The following is a 15,622-nucleotide window of genomic DNA, read 5'->3' as shown; positions in this document are numbered from 1 at the left end:
CACAAACATCAATCCTTCTAGCTTGCAACCCCTTTTCACTTCAGCAATATTAAGTATCATTGATCCAAGCTTCGATAACCTTTCCTCCTTAGGATCTGCTTCAACTTCTTTACTGATCGCAGACAACTTGGATCGCTCTAGATAGTGCCGCATTTTATGTAAACCATTACATAAGAAGCACTCTACTAGCTTTTTCTCGCTCTTTTTGCCCTTCTTAGAGTCAACGCCACGCACGATCGAACCAAGCCTCATGGGTGTTTTTTTTGGCTCATCATCCTATTTGATAGCAGAAAATACAGATTGTTTCAAACAATCACTTACTATATGTGGACCACCACATAAGAAGCATTGTATCTCTCTCTTCTTTTCCTTCAAGTTGTTGGGTTTTCCCCTCCCATTTCATGGTTTCTCATTGCCACAATTATTGTTGTACTCAACTTGTCCTTCTTTATCTTCCCCATTATTGCCCTTATCCTTGGGTTAAGAAAACTCTAACTTGTTTTTCCTCGAAACAAGTTCGACCAAGGACTCTATCATGATCATAGCTTTTAAAAGTTTTTGGACCACTCGACATTCTAATTCTTGTTTGACCTATGGCTTCAACTCATCCATGAAATGGAAGAATGCCCCCGTCTCATTTAAATCCATGATTTGGAGCATTAGTTCATTGAACTCCTTCACATACTCTCAACAAGCCTTGTTGCGAGAACCGACGCAACTTAGATCGAGCCTGTTTCTCAACATATTAGGGGTAAAACTGCTCATTGAACTCATTTTGGAACTCCTCCCAAGTCCCAATCACAGCTTGACCACGTTTTTCATTTGTGGACCTACGCTTCCACCAAAGAAGAGCAAAATTAATAAAATATCTAGCAATAGTATTTACCTTAGCATTATCATCCTTAATGTCCTCGACACGAAAGTATTGCTCCATCTTCGACAAAAAGTGTTCACTTCCCTTACAAACCTTGCTCTCTTGAACATCTTCGATTTGGGGATATCTATCTTGCAGTTTAGTGTTGCACCCAACACTCATTTACCCACGACGACTCGACACACAACAAGCTCTCCCTAGAGCTCTTCAATTCTTGTGCTCAAACCCCTCGTCTTAGCCATTTTTTCCTCCTTCAAAGCTATCACCATGACCTCAAGAGCATTATCTCCCATTGTCGGCTTATCTGTAGTAGAATTGAGCACCCCTAGCATCTCTTCCACATTGGAACCGAGAGACTCCAACACGACTTCCTTGATTTTCTCTTCTATCGTGTCCAACTCTGCAATGCATCCCTCGACTACCTCAAGTGTCTCACTCATATCCCCCATGGATTCGTCAAGATTGATCACTCGCCCTTCCAAAGCCAACAACATGTCCATCAATCAACTATCTTTCCTAGACCTCCCGCGGGTCTCCATTGGCTTAATCTGATCGTTTACTCCTTTCGTCATCTCAATTGGTGCCTTTGAAACCTTAGCTCAGATACCAATTGTCACAGAGTTAGAATTTTAGTCTTACAGTCCGTGCGAGCTTAGGCGATTTCTTAGTTTCAAATTCGCCTAAGTCAGCCTAACTCTCGTAAAGTGAGAATTCTCACAAAAATTCTCCAAGACACTGAAAATTAAAGTGGAAGCAACTCAAAATGAAAGATCAACGAAAGAACATAAAATGCCACAAGAAAGCAAAAGCACGCCAAGTGTTTGAGTAAATGCTCTAAAAGTATTCTTATTACTCAAAAAAATACAAAGAATTGGATACAATGGATGATTACAAATGAGGGGGAAGACCTCTATTTACAGTTGAGCTCCCCTAAAGCTGATGGTACAAATTGAGTTACATCAACGGTTGAGATTAAAGCCTATTATCTACAATTGAGAGTCTTAAAAGATTGACTCAATCCTTTAAGATTACAAAATCGAATCTTATCAGATTACAGATCTTCTAAAATTAGTTTCTATATTTACCAAGGTAGCCCTAATTTTCCATAAGTGTTTCACTGGGTCACTAAGGTTTCAAGTAGACGGGTTTCTCTACATGTTCCTCAAATTAGGCTAGTTCAAATGAGTCGAATAAACCCCATTTAATCGATTGACCTTCATGGGATGCTCTTTGCACAATCGTTATAGGCTATGATCCGGGGCCCGTGACACTAGAATTCAGCCCAGGAAATGGTTGACAAACCAGCCTAAGCCCTGAAATGGGCCTAATTGCTTGTGCATGCTAGGAACCATTCTTATGGATGAACACAAAAATGAGATTTTGGATTCTAGATTATGCTTTATTGATTGAGGAAGGATCATTGGGGACCTATAAAACCACTTCTTAAATCCCTACAAGCTTATGCTCTTCTGCCCTGCCTGTTTAATGTTTTTTTGGGGTTGAAACCTGTTTAATGTTTTATTGTTTTCTAAAAATATGATTATAGCAATGCCTTTAAATTCAGGTTTGCCAGAAATTTTTAATTTGTTTTCGTATCTCTATTGTTACATGTTGACGGCAGAGGAAATTTGCCCTAATTACCTGGAATATACATGTCAGATACAATTCTTCAAATGTTAAAATTGATGGATATCCATAAACTGACAATATGGAAGACTGTCGATATACAATTCCTAGCAACATATATAAATATATATTGTACGTAATTTATAACCATGATATGGAAAAAAGATACCTTGTCCTAATTCACAAACTGAAACTCAATTTACAATCTCGAACTCCATAAATTAAATAAGTTAAAAATCTCCATGTTTAAGAAAACAAAAATCCGGCTTCATTTGGTGAGAGTAATAGTGATTCTATCTTCCTCGCGATAAAGCTTTCTCGGCAGTGTCCATTTCTTCAAGAATCCTAGCCTTTCGCTTTGCAGGGATTGGAGCAGTTGGTCCAAAGCTAATATAATGGCCAGAAATAGCATTCAATGCGGAGTACATATCACGGAAAGAAGCTCTACCCAGCAAAGCTTTCTCTCTTCTGTACTTAGCCACCCAAGAATTGGATGCCTCTCTAAGCTCAGCTACAGCAGAAGCAATGTTGGGATCATTCTTGTCCATATTGATGGTGCTTCTCACTTTGTTGATTACTTCTGCAGTCTCCTTCACGTACTCCTCATCCGAGGCAGCAAATGCTGACTGAACCCCTCCAAGAGCAAGACTTGCTGTGGTGGTGGCGGCAGCAGCAGCAGCAAGACACAAGAATTGACGCCGTAAGGGTTGCTGGTGCGGTGGCGGTGATGGCGGTGTTTGCGTGGCTCTGGCTTTGATGGGAAGAAGGGGTTTGAGCTTGGAAGTTGGGGCTATAAGTGTTGGGGAGGCCATGGTTTTTGGTTGGCAAGTGAACTTGTGTTGGTAGCTTGAGAAATGAAAAGAGGAGAGCTTTGGGTTTGTGCTACGTGGGGGCTTATCACCTTATCCAATTTTGGATGAGAATGGACCCAATGATATCTTAGATATATTTCTAAGAACCTCCAAGTGGCAATACATTTGAGGCTTAATTCCATCAATGTGCCCAAGTCTTAGACTTGATTTATATTCAACATAGTCAACATCGATGTACACAGAGTGCTGCTATATATTAATATCAATATCTTTCAAATTTATTACATAAAATATATTTTTAATGAGTTTCATAAATATAACTTATTTTTAAACAAATTCAAAATAAACAAGTAAAATATTTCATACATTAAACAATGCTCTCATTTTCAATTAAGGTTTAGTTTAGCATTACTTTTTAAAAGTGTTTTTAGATCAAAAAGCACTTTTGAACAGCAGCTAAATTTTTTTTCCTTCTTTTTTATGGTCCCAAAAATATTTTTGAAAAACTTGAAAACATCTTATTCAGCGATGTTTTTATTTCAAAAGTATTTTTTTCTCTCAAAAGTGTTTAACAATACTAAACCAACCCTAAGTATATAATAATCCAACATCCAACTACTCAAAAATAAATAAAATTTTGTAATGGTCAGTAGGAGCAAAATTACAAAATGAAATTTACTTACACCTAAATAAAACCTAAATTTTATTATTCTAGTTTATTATCAGAACGAAATACGCAACCTTGTTTATAACCCAAATGATATAGGTGTTCATAATTGGGTTTTAACCAAATTAATTGATCGAACTAAATTATTTCAATTAATCAACCAACGAATCTAACTCAATCGAATATCGGTTAAGGACTTTTTAAAATTTTAATTAATGGTTAATTCGATTTAAAACCGGATAATTAACCGATCAACCAAAATTATTAAAAATAAAATATTTTAGGCCCAATATATTAGATAAATCCAATATTTTATGTAAGCCCAAAATATAAAAATTAAAGAATAAGCTTTAAACTAATTGGATTCATACAAATTATTATATTGGGCATAAAATCATATTTTTAAATTAAAAAAGTAAAGAAAGTAGCCCTAATATTTTGTCCTCCCATTGTCAAACTCAAAACAAAGTTCGGGTGGGCACCGCTTAACACTAAACCATCTTCTATTCTTCCATTTTTTTTTTTCATTTCATCGCTCAAGTTTCAAATTTTCTTGTTTTCAATACAATGTTTGTTATGATGATTTTAAATTAGTATTGTTTTTGTTTTCTTTTTTGAATTAACAGCAAAGAAAAATAACATTGCAACGGTATTTTTTTCATGCTTCAAATTTATTTGAACAAAAATTTCAGTTAATTTGATTAACCGCTTGAATAAACCGAAATTATTTCGGCCGATTAAAAAATTTTGAAATATTTTAGCTAAATTAACAGTTAATAATTTTATAATTTTAGTTAATTCAATTAATAATAATTTGGTTCAAATATTAACCAACTATTAAAAAATTATATGGAGCATTTTTCTACATGGTTTGGAAACCTAATTTTATTCTCTAAAATCATTTATCATTGTTATAACTTATGACGATGATGAACTGTTAGAATTGGCAGTGGTACAGAATTACCCATGGGCCATGGCCCTTTTCCATGATTTTAAAACCGGCATTAATTCCTTGAGACTAGCTTTCTGAACTTTGAAGTTTCCCATTTTCCATTATCAAAGTCTGGTTTCCAAGCCACAAATAAGTTTCCAACATTTATTTATCGATTAAAAGTTTTATATAAAAAATAGTTAGAAAATTTTTAATATATGTCAAATTTGACATGTATAATCTATATGAATAGAATATAAAATTTGACAGTTAGATTATTAAAATATTAATCATACAAAATTATAGGAAAATGTGTAAAACAACTTTAGTTTTATAGTAGGATAAATGTAAGTGTCACAGGTCACGGATCAAAGCTTAAGACGAATGCATACAAACCATTACATGGAAGTCAATTAATTAAATGACGCTCATTTAACTCACATGGACTAGTCCGATTTGTGGAACACATAGAGAAGTCCATTTATTTGAAACATTGGTGGCCCAGTGAAACAGTTCAGTAAAACTAGAGTTATCATGGTGAATATTGTAAATTCTAAAGGATAAGATTATATAGTGTTTAAATCCTTTAGGACTCCCATCTTGTAAATAAGCTTTAATCTTGACTGTCAATGTAGTTTAGATTGTACCGTCGGATTTGAGAGAGCTCAATTATAAATGTAAACATTTCCCTTCATTTGTAATCATTCAATTGTATTTCTTCAAAGTAATATAACACTTTTAAGAGCGTTTACTCAAATAATTGACGTGCTTAACTTTCTTATGGCTTTTTCGCTTTTGAGAGTTTGCTTTCGCTTTATTTTGGTATATTTGAGAATTCCTTTGAGAATTCTCACCTCCTAAGAGTCAGACTGACTTATACAAATTTGAAACAAAGAAATCACCTAAGACGGCGCAGTTTGCCAAACTAAATTTCTAGCCTCGTGACATAACGGTGAAGCCAAAAAATTGCTTTAAAGGACCAAAAATGAATAATAAATTATTGGAGGCCAGTAATTTTACCATTATACTAACATATAATTTCATAAAATTTTAAAGAGATAAATAATAAATCTACCATTTTTGGAGGGCCAAAGCCACTGCCTAGTTCTTTGTTTTTCGTATTATTGAAAACAATTTTATGTTTTTTAATTTTTAAAAAATGAAATTTATCTCTAAAAAATAAAAATATATTTATCTTTCTAAAAAACAAAATGCAAGTTCAACCACATGCATGTATAAAATTATCAATAGACAATTTTCATTTCACTAAATGGTTACGCAGGCATTCAATATAGATATAATGATTTTTTTGGTTCTCCCAACTTTATAAATAGAAAGCCATTTTAATTTTCTATTAATTTTTGGCCTCTTTTTAGCTCTAAAATTTGTATTTTTTGTCAAATTTTCCCTTGATATACATGTGGATTGCCATGTGGACTACATGTCAATATTGAATTAATTTTTTAAAAATTTTAAAAATATTTTTTATAATTTTTTTGAAATTTTAAAAATTTAAAATTTTAATTAAATGTTAATGTGTCATTTAAGTGTATATCACATCAGTGAAATTAAAGGATGTTAACTTTTTCATCTATTTTAAGGTGATTTGACAAAAACAATTTAAAGACTAAAAATTAAAAAACTAAAATAACTTCTTTTTTATAAGTGCCAAAAAAATTATTATTCCTTTAATACAAATCCCTTATTGCTCCGTTTTATTTGGTAGCATTTAACATTTTGTGGGACACCATGTTCAAATTTAAATATAATAAAAGTTAAAATGTGCTACAATTCTTTATATTTATATATTTATATATATATATATTAAAATTTTATTTTTATTTTTTAAATTTTAATTTCATTACCTTTTATATTTAAAAATACAAGTAAAATTATTAATACCGTTAAATTTTTTTATTTAATTTAAGTCCATTATAATATCATTTGTTTTTTTTTACATGACTATTAAATAAGTATTTTTTTTATTTCAAAATATTTTAACAACGAATTTAATGTGAAATCTTAACCATGTTAGCAAATGAACATAAGTTTTTTCTTTAATTTGAAAAAGTATATAAATTAAATTCCTAAAAATAAAAATAAAGGAACCAAATTTTAAATTTACAAAAAGTATAAATATATAGAGCATATTTTAACCTATAATAAATTAAGTTTTTTTCTAATGAATTTAATTTTTAAAAATAATTTGATTGTAATTTAATATGGTATCAAACTTCAGTCTTTATTTTCTTCTGTGTTATGTATGCCTATTATTGGTTATCACATAATAAAGCTTCTATGTAAAATATTTTTGCATGATTTTTTTATTACATGTTTTCAATTAGCTTAAATTTTGATAAAATTTAATATTTAATCTCAGTATTTAAAAAGTTAAAATATAAGTTCTGCTTTTTTATTTAAAAATTTCAGTCTAGTCTTTGAATTTGTGAGTATTTTCTATCAAAATTTTTCAATTTGAAATCTTGATTAAACTTTCCTCGTATGATGTAGAATATAATTGACAAAAAATAAACATGTTAAATTGACAGATGTTGACAAAAAACTACCAACAACAATAATGATTGATCTAGAATTTTTATAGAATTGAACAAAGTAAAAGTCTTGAAGATTTAACTTTTAAACTACAAAAAATTAAATCTTAAATTTTATACGATTACACATTTTAACCTTTCAATTAATATTAAGTTGAATTGCTTAATTTCTAGAGCAACAAAAAAGACAATGCAAGTTGTGGAGTATGATGATGGAGAAAAGGAAAGGTAAATCTTACATGGCAGTGACATATTCATCTAAATTGCTGGTAGAGTTATAGTGAAAGTGTAATCTCTCCACCTTGGTCTAGACGTTATGCCCGAATTCAGAAGATTATATTAGCCACCGAAATAGCCTAGCAGAGGTATCAGAGATTATAAAACAGCCATTATTAAAAAAAGTCGTTTATTTTAGTAAAAACTTAATCTATTTTCAGAAAAGTTCACGAGTTATGAAAAACTGATTTAGATAACTTTCCTATGTGTCAATGACTAATTTTAAGAAAATTTAGTTAGTTTTCCAATAATCTATTACCACAATTTTAATTACAATCAAACAGCCGAAAAGTGATATTTAACTTAGTTTTTCTTTACTAAAAATTCAGATCTTATGCATAAATAATTAAAAATCATATTTCAACAATCTAAACTCAAATTAAATGTCATGCAAGCTATTTAAAAACCCAAAACCTGAGTCTCATGCCACAAATCAAGAATAAAACAATACAGTCTCTGAATAACAAAAATATCAAATAATAAATCTAAAATATTTTAACAAAATTGAGTCGAGACCCTCTGAATGTTGTGTTTGCGTCTTAACCTGGTGGGTTATCTGTAGAAAATGGAAATAAAATGGCAGTGAGCAATGAAGCCTAGTGTGAGTTCCATCACAAGAAAACCAGTGCAACCGATTAACATACAAAATCACATTACATAGTATAATTCATAGTAGTATTTTAAGAATATCGATATATCATATCAACGCAACAATGTATATACATATACATATATCATCTCAGAAATATCAAAATTGTATGCACATGCTTTATGAATACAATACAGATTTGGTTTAACAAAAAAGATTCTACCCCACCGCTACACACCATAGTAAAGTTCCCCAGAACTCATCCACCCCTACACACTGGGTTGTGGATAAACCACAAAAGTTGTAGGTTAATATGCTACCAGATGGTTGTGAATGCACAACATATTTGCATATAAGAGTTTCCAGAATGTGGGTGGATGAACCACCAGTGTTGCAGGTTAATACACTGTCAAATGGCTCTAAATACACAACATATTTGCATATGAAAGTTGCCAGAATATGGGTGGATGAACCACCAGTGTTGCAAGTTAATACGTTGTCAGATGGTTGTGAATGCACAACATATTTGCAGATTAAAGTTTCTAGATAAGTTGTGGATGAATCACCAGAGTTGCAGATAATTAATCTGCCAGAACTTCCTCTTTTCAAAGCGTCTTGCCCTATGATATGTAATATGACATGCTTATAACAAATAAAAACGACAACGAGTAATATGCTTATAACATATCAATATGGCAGCAATAGATATGCTTTTAACTAATCAGTACAGTAGCAAAGAATTTACTTTTCATGGATTTGATTTAACTGTATCATGAGGCATGTTGAACGTACAATCAGAAATATAGATGCAACATACATATATATTATTCACATATCATGCATAAATATAATAATTCAGTCAATCAAATAATGGATTCTAACATTATTTATATTTTTAGGGGATCAATTGAATAAAATAAGACACTAAAAATAGTTTCGGGAGTATTCAAGGACTAAATTGCATATAACATAAATTTTTGGGCAAAACTATAAATAGAGGACACACGGCCATGTGGTCAGGCCATGTGAGGTGATATAGGCCGTGTGGAAGGGTTACACAACCATGTGGCCAAGCCGTGTAACAAATTGTCACCATGACATTTGCAAAAATTTACCTATAGGGTAGACATGGACGTGCGGAGGGTTCTTGGCTGTGTGAGATTTGAACTATCCTAGAGCTTCAGAGGCATATGGCAGTGTGAGGGGCCGTGTGGTTCACACGCTCATGTGACCCTAACGTTAAGCACGGTTTGACCCAATTCGCTTGTAAAAGCACACACACCTTTCATCGGGAGTCTGATTGATGTTCCTCATGCCTGATCCTGATCTGATTCACCAGAACACGATCCTTCAAATGACATTTGCACATGAATTAATGATTGATTTCAAGATTCGACAAGATTATCGAAAGGTTTGACAAGAACCAAAAAAAGATTGTTTAATCAAATGTAAAATTAGAGTTGGATACAAATACTACGAAAATTCAAGATCTAAACATCGAAAATGAGATGTACTTACCGATTCTTGGTAGGGATGCTATTGACGAAAATTACAAAATCGATAGAAAGAACGACTGAATGGAAGATTATTTGATTCGGGAAAGAAAAATAATTATCAACAATTAGGATAAAAATATGATGTATAGAAAAGGAAAATAAAATAAAAAGAGCATAAATAGAAAGATGGAGAGAAAATTCTATTAGGATTTGAAAAGGGGCAATATGAAAATCTAACTATGAAAAGAAGAAAAAGATGGTGGAATTCTAATTCTATTAGAATTTTGAGGAAGAGCAAGATATGGATTCTAATTAGGAAAGAATTGGTTAAACTCCTAGGGTTTGTGAACCCTAGGGGTTGCACTTGCAATTTTCCTAATATTTTTCTGAAATTTGAAATTAAACTGAAAGGGGAGGAGGAGGAGGCTTAAACTTGGGTTATCAAGGGGGAAACCAACTATTTAACCATTAAGCCTCAAACCTATTTCTTACTTAATTTAGACACTTAATTGTAAGTATTGCTTTATTTTTGGAGATTGGCCGAATTCCTAAAATAGAAGGGGAAGAAGGGGTTCAAACCTGAAATCACAAGAGAGGGAAGCTAACTCTTAACCATTAAAGCTAAAGCCTATTTCTTGTTTAATCTCATTTCTTAACTATATATATATTTATTTCAAGGTGTGACTTTTTCCTAGTTTGTCTAAAACAATAAAATGGGAGGAAGGGACTCAACTTACATATTATTTATTAGCTTACACATTTATCACATATAACACCATAACTTTAACACTTCTTCATTTAAAACCTCTTTCTACTTTATACAATGTCATGACATACTTTATTAACTTTATGATTTAGTCAATTTCACACTATTATTGTAAATTACTTAAATTTCATAACATAAAATAAAATTTGAATCATACTCATTAGTATTCACTAATAATTTCTACATATAACATTAACAGATTAGTAATTAAACTATTTCATTATCATAATTTATAACTAATTTGGAATTAAACAAGGTAAAAATTCTTGATGTACTTACTGTAGGAACATAGGATGGGGTTTAGGTTAGGAGAGGGAAAAAGACGGAAATTTCTAGTGGAAGACTAATTTCCCAAAAATTGAGCAATTTGCCCTTTTTGGTCACTCCTTGTTTTACCCATTTTCCAATTAGATCCTAACTCAATTAAAACACACTATTTTCAAATTAAACCTCGTAATCAAGTTTCGTTTTAGATTAATTAATATAATAAAACCTTATTATATTATTTTAATACTTTAATTAATTATTATAACCCTAATTTTGGTCCCCATTTCAAACCCTCGATTTATAAATGCACAAAGATAACCTTATAAATCAAGGCGTATCCACTCTCGGTTTTCACAAAACCAATTCTTCTAACCTAGTTTTTGGGGCATGATAGAAAAAATAGAATTAGTCAAAATATAGCATTAAACAAAATGTAAATTTAAATTTAAATTGAACGTTTATAGCACACATACATATAGCCTTTTAAGAGAAAAATCTCATAACTCACCGAAAACCCTCACCTACAATGGCAAACCCTAAGCCACCTAACCTACCCATGCAATTCATGCTACATTATTGCATGCTTTGCTTCTGTTTTTATGGGACGTCTCCTTCAATGGTGCTTTCAAAATGGAATGCTCTTTTTAACTCATCGCCAATGGATTAATCAACTCACTTGGACCTTCTCTATAAGAATCGTTTAATCCCTTCTCTCCATCATACCAGAACCAATCCTAGCTCTCACTCTTACTTACTCTGATAATGGCTTGCAAAATTAGTTCCTTGCTTCTTGCTCATGTTTTCATCCTCAGCATTCTGTTTGCTATTGCCGGGCAAGCCATTGCAGCACGTGACATCTCGAAGAATGATTATAAAATGAAACAACCTGAATATCTAAAACATGACCGTAGCGTGCTCATTCCAGGCCTTGGACGAGTGTTGTTGCCACCAGTTTTCAAACATCACAATTCACACACTATCGGAACTGGCACCCACACCGGCAGCAGTGGAGGCCACTTTGGCAGCACAATTGGTGGAAATTGCCAGATTCGAGGTGGTGATGATACATTCGTTCCAAACCCTGGTTTTGAGGTGCCAATTCCAACAGGTGGTGGTGCTGGCATTGCAAGAACAAACCCACGTCCTTGAACATGCTTGGCTATGAAACTTTCAATCAATTAAAGAATAAAGGGAATCACTTATCTACATTGAGTCTTTCGGGGTCCCATTGTAATATATCGTAGTCATTCACATAATTAAAATTATATGAATTCGAGTTTGTCATTTTAAAGTCTAGAGCCTACTCCTAGTCCTGTATGCATTTTCTAGTCGGAAACTATTTCTTGCCAAGTCATCATGCATCTGAATTTCCAAATTAGTTATCAATTGTGGTCTATTATACTTATTAATGATTTCCTATATGATCATTTTAGATCCTACTAAAAGTTCCTGCCTTAAACAGATTTGGTAATTTGAAACTAATATTAGGGAACATTAGACTATATAAAATGGGCACTTAGCAATACCCTAGAGGAGCGTCACTGTACGTGTCTATGAATTTGAAAAAGAGAACTTGCACATTGTCCAAAAAAAAGTATGCTACTCTGTTCATTAACTACAATGACATGGCAAAATGGTGGTTTTAATAAAAATCACAGCCTTAAAACATTCTTTTCTATGTCAATTATTAAAATGCTGGAATGCTTTCACATTTAAGATGAGGGGACCCAATTCCAGTAATGAGGGAAAATACAACAAAGTCATGCCAAAGGTGACAGCTGAAGAGAATGCAGATTGGCTAAGACCCATTTGAGGCCATTTATTTTTATCAAAAAGCTAATATATGATTAAGGAAAATACCATATTGACATAATTGGCTCCTTTTACTAGTTCTATTTGTTCTGTCTACCCGTGAAACTGTAGAACCTCCCCGAGTTTCTTCACTTTTAGCTACCATTTCATGATGGAAACCCCTTCCCAGCTTCTTGGAGTCGGTTTTAGCTACTAATCTGTTCTCCTTTTCCACATTCTCTGACCAATCTTCCTCCTGTCCCCATTTCCTTCTCACTCCCAATTTGGTCCTATCGTATGATTAAGCTTTGTTAACCATGTATCTGTCCCCCTTCGCCTCGGTTTTGTGCTGGTTGGACTTGGATTTTAATTGCATTGAAGGATTTTCGACTCGTGATGATAAAATATTGGACCAAACCCTGCATGACTTGAACCCCAAATAACTTCATATTGCTCGAGCAAATTGGCACCAAAGAAACAAATGTTCCATGTCCTATGTTTGGCAATTTGTGATATTAACCCTTTTAAAACCTCAACTTAATGGCCTTGCTGACTAATAAAATGTCTTAATAAATACATTTTTAGCAGAACTACTCATATAAGATTTTCTTATTTCTCCAAAACAAGTACAAGCTTCTTCTTTTTTGTCGAAAAGCATAATATTTTTTATTAGCCTTTTTGAAATTTTGTATCTTGAATGATAAAAAATCCATGATTTGACATTTCTTTATTTTGCAACTTCAAACTGTTAAATACTACCAAATATCTACTACCCAACAGATTAAGCAAAATTTGTAATGTTTTAAAAAGTTTTACAGTTTTCTATGATTTTTAGTATTTTTTTTAAAAAAATTATTTTTTTTCTCATGTTTCTATTATAGGAAATAAATATGAATCGTATTTTTATATTACTGAAAATTTTTCTTTTTACCGAAGATGTTTTTTAATTTTAAAAATAAAAAATACCAGTTTTAAAATAAAAAGGAGCCTTAGTTTTTTTAAATGTAAAAATGCAAGCTAAATAAGCATTGCTTTAATATCAATAGACAATTCTCATTTCACCCATATTTATACACACATTGAATATATCCATGTGAGCAAAATGGTTTACACCTCTAGGCTTTATGCATCAAATCCTTTATTGCTCCGTTTTATTTGGTAGCAGTCAACATTTTGCAAGTCACTATTTGTGGGTCATCATATTCAAATTTAAATTTAAATATGTGTTATATATATATATATATATTTTCATATAATTTAATCTTTCAATTTATTTTTTTAAAAATTTAGTATCTTTATTTTTTGAATTTAAAAATACAAGTTTAATTGTTAATTTTTTGTTAAATTTAATCCTATTATAATATCATTTGTTTTTGTTACATAACTATCAAGTGAGTTTTTTTATTTTAAAATATTTTATTAATGAATTTAATTAAATAATTTTAACTGGGTTAATACTTGAACTTAAATTTTTAAATTCAAAAAAATACGTGTAATAAATTAGTAGAAATATAAGTAGAGGAACTAAATTCCAAAGTGTAAAAAGTATAAGTGCTTAGACCATATTCTCACCAATAATAAATTAGGTTTTTTCTAGTCAATTTAACTTTTTTTGTTTTAAATAATTTTATATCTATTTTAATATGGTATCAAAGTGTTTTTTTTTTAACTAAAATGTTTATGTACATTTTTTTCATTGTATGCTATACATGCCTATTATTCATTGAATTTACAACATAACAAAGCTTTTGTTATCACTCCAATGTCAAATATATATTTTTGTATGATTTTTTTGTTTACATGTTTTCAATTAATATTAAGTTGAATTAAACCGACCAAAGAAAAGATAATTACAAGTTGTGGATCTTCCATGACAGATACATATTCATCTGAGTTTCCAATAGAGTTGTGGTGAAAGAATGAATTAGTCAAAATATAGTATAAAAACATAATGTAAATATAATTTAAGCGTTTTTAGTATAGATACACATAGCCTTTGAAGAGAAAAATCTCATAACTTACCCAAAAACCTCACCCAACATGGCAAACCCTAAGCCACCTAACCTACCCATGCAATTCATGCTAATTATTGCATGCTTTGCTTCTGTTTTTATGGGACGTCTCCTTCAATGGTGCTTTTAAAATGGAATGCTCTTTCTAACTCACCGCCAATTGATCAACCAACTCACTTAGACCTTCTCTATAAGAAGCATTATTTAATCCCTTCTCCCCATCATATCAGAACCAATCCTAGCTCTCACTCTTACTTACTCTGATAATGGCTTGCAAAATTAGTTCCTTGCTTACTCACGTTTTCATGCTCAGCATTCTGTTTGTTATTGCTGGGCAAGCCATTGCAGCACGTGACATCTCGAAGAATGATGATCAAATGAAACAACCTGAATTTCTAAAACATGACCGTAGTGTGCTCATTCCAGGCCTTGGACGAGTGTTGCTGCCACCAGTTTTCAAACATCACAATCCACACACCATCGGCACTGGCACCCACACCGGCAGCAGTGGCCGCCATGTTGGCAGCACAATTGGTGGAAATCGCCAGCTTCCAGGTAGTGATGAGTGATGACACATTCGTTCCAAACCCTGGTTTTGAGGTGCCAATTCCAGCAGGTCGTGGTGCTGGCATTGCAGGAACAAACCCACGTCCTTGAACATGCTTGGCTATGAAACTTTCAATAAATCTAAGAATAAAGGGAATCAATTATCTGCATTGAGTCTTTAGGGGTTCCATTGTAGTCTATCGTATTCATTCACATAACTAAAGTGATATGAATTCGAGTTTGTCATTTTAGTGAAGTCTAGAGTCTACTCCTGTATGTATTTTCCAGTTGGAATCTATTTCTTGTCAAGTAATCATGTATCTCAATTTCCACATTAGTTATAAATTATGACCTATCATGCTTATCCATGCTTTCTTATATGATCATTTTAGATCCTACGTACTGAAAGTTCCTAGG

At 32.1% G+C, this 15,622-nt stretch overlaps 3 protein-coding genes across 3 annotated transcripts; 2 read left to right on the top strand and 1 right to left on the bottom strand.

Annotated features, from left to right (window-relative positions):
- Positions 1-2,548: 2,548 nt before the first annotated feature.
- LOC107946154 (photosystem II repair protein PSB27-H1, chloroplastic) lies at positions 2,549-3,532 on the bottom strand. Its single transcript, XM_016880377.2, has one exon. The coding sequence runs from the start codon at positions 3,310-3,312 to the stop codon at positions 2,794-2,796; it is 519 nt and encodes a 172-aa protein (XP_016735866.1). The 5' UTR covers positions 3,313-3,532; the 3' UTR covers positions 2,549-2,793.
- Positions 3,533-11,559: 8,027 nt separating this feature from the next.
- Positions 11,560-12,281, top strand: LOC107947568 (putative cell wall protein). Its single transcript, XM_016882182.2, has one exon. The coding sequence runs from the start codon at positions 11,619-11,621 to the stop codon at positions 12,003-12,005; it is 387 nt and encodes a 128-aa protein (XP_016737671.1). The 5' UTR covers positions 11,560-11,618; the 3' UTR covers positions 12,006-12,281.
- Positions 12,282-14,925: 2,644 nt separating this feature from the next.
- On the top strand, positions 14,926-15,228 carry LOC107943474 (uncharacterized). Its single transcript, XM_041108007.1, has one exon. It carries the CDS (start codon positions 14,926-14,928, stop codon positions 15,226-15,228), a length of 303 nt encoding a protein of 100 aa, XP_040963941.1.
- The last annotated feature ends 394 nt before the right edge of the window (positions 15,229-15,622 follow it).

The sequence above is a fragment of the Gossypium hirsutum genome, chromosome D12, assembly GCF_007990345.1.
Source record: "Gossypium hirsutum isolate 1008001.06 chromosome D12, Gossypium_hirsutum_v2.1, whole genome shotgun sequence".
NCBI classification, from domain to species: Eukaryota; Viridiplantae; Streptophyta; class Magnoliopsida; order Malvales; family Malvaceae; genus Gossypium; species Gossypium hirsutum.
Note: the sequence above shows the minus strand (reverse complement) of the source record. Positions and strands in the feature narration are given on the sequence as shown.

Bases quoted from the DNA above. Each gene is read 5' to 3' on its own strand.
- LOC107946154 (XM_016880377.2), bottom strand. From the start codon at position 3,312: ATGGCCTCCCCAACACTTATAGCCCCAACTTCCAAGCTCAAACCCCTT.
- LOC107947568 (XM_016882182.2), top strand. From the start codon at position 11,619: ATGGCTTGCAAAATTAGTTCCTTGCTTCTTGCTCATGTTTTCATCCTC.
- LOC107943474 (XM_041108007.1), top strand. From the start codon at position 14,926: ATGGCTTGCAAAATTAGTTCCTTGCTTACTCACGTTTTCATGCTCAGC.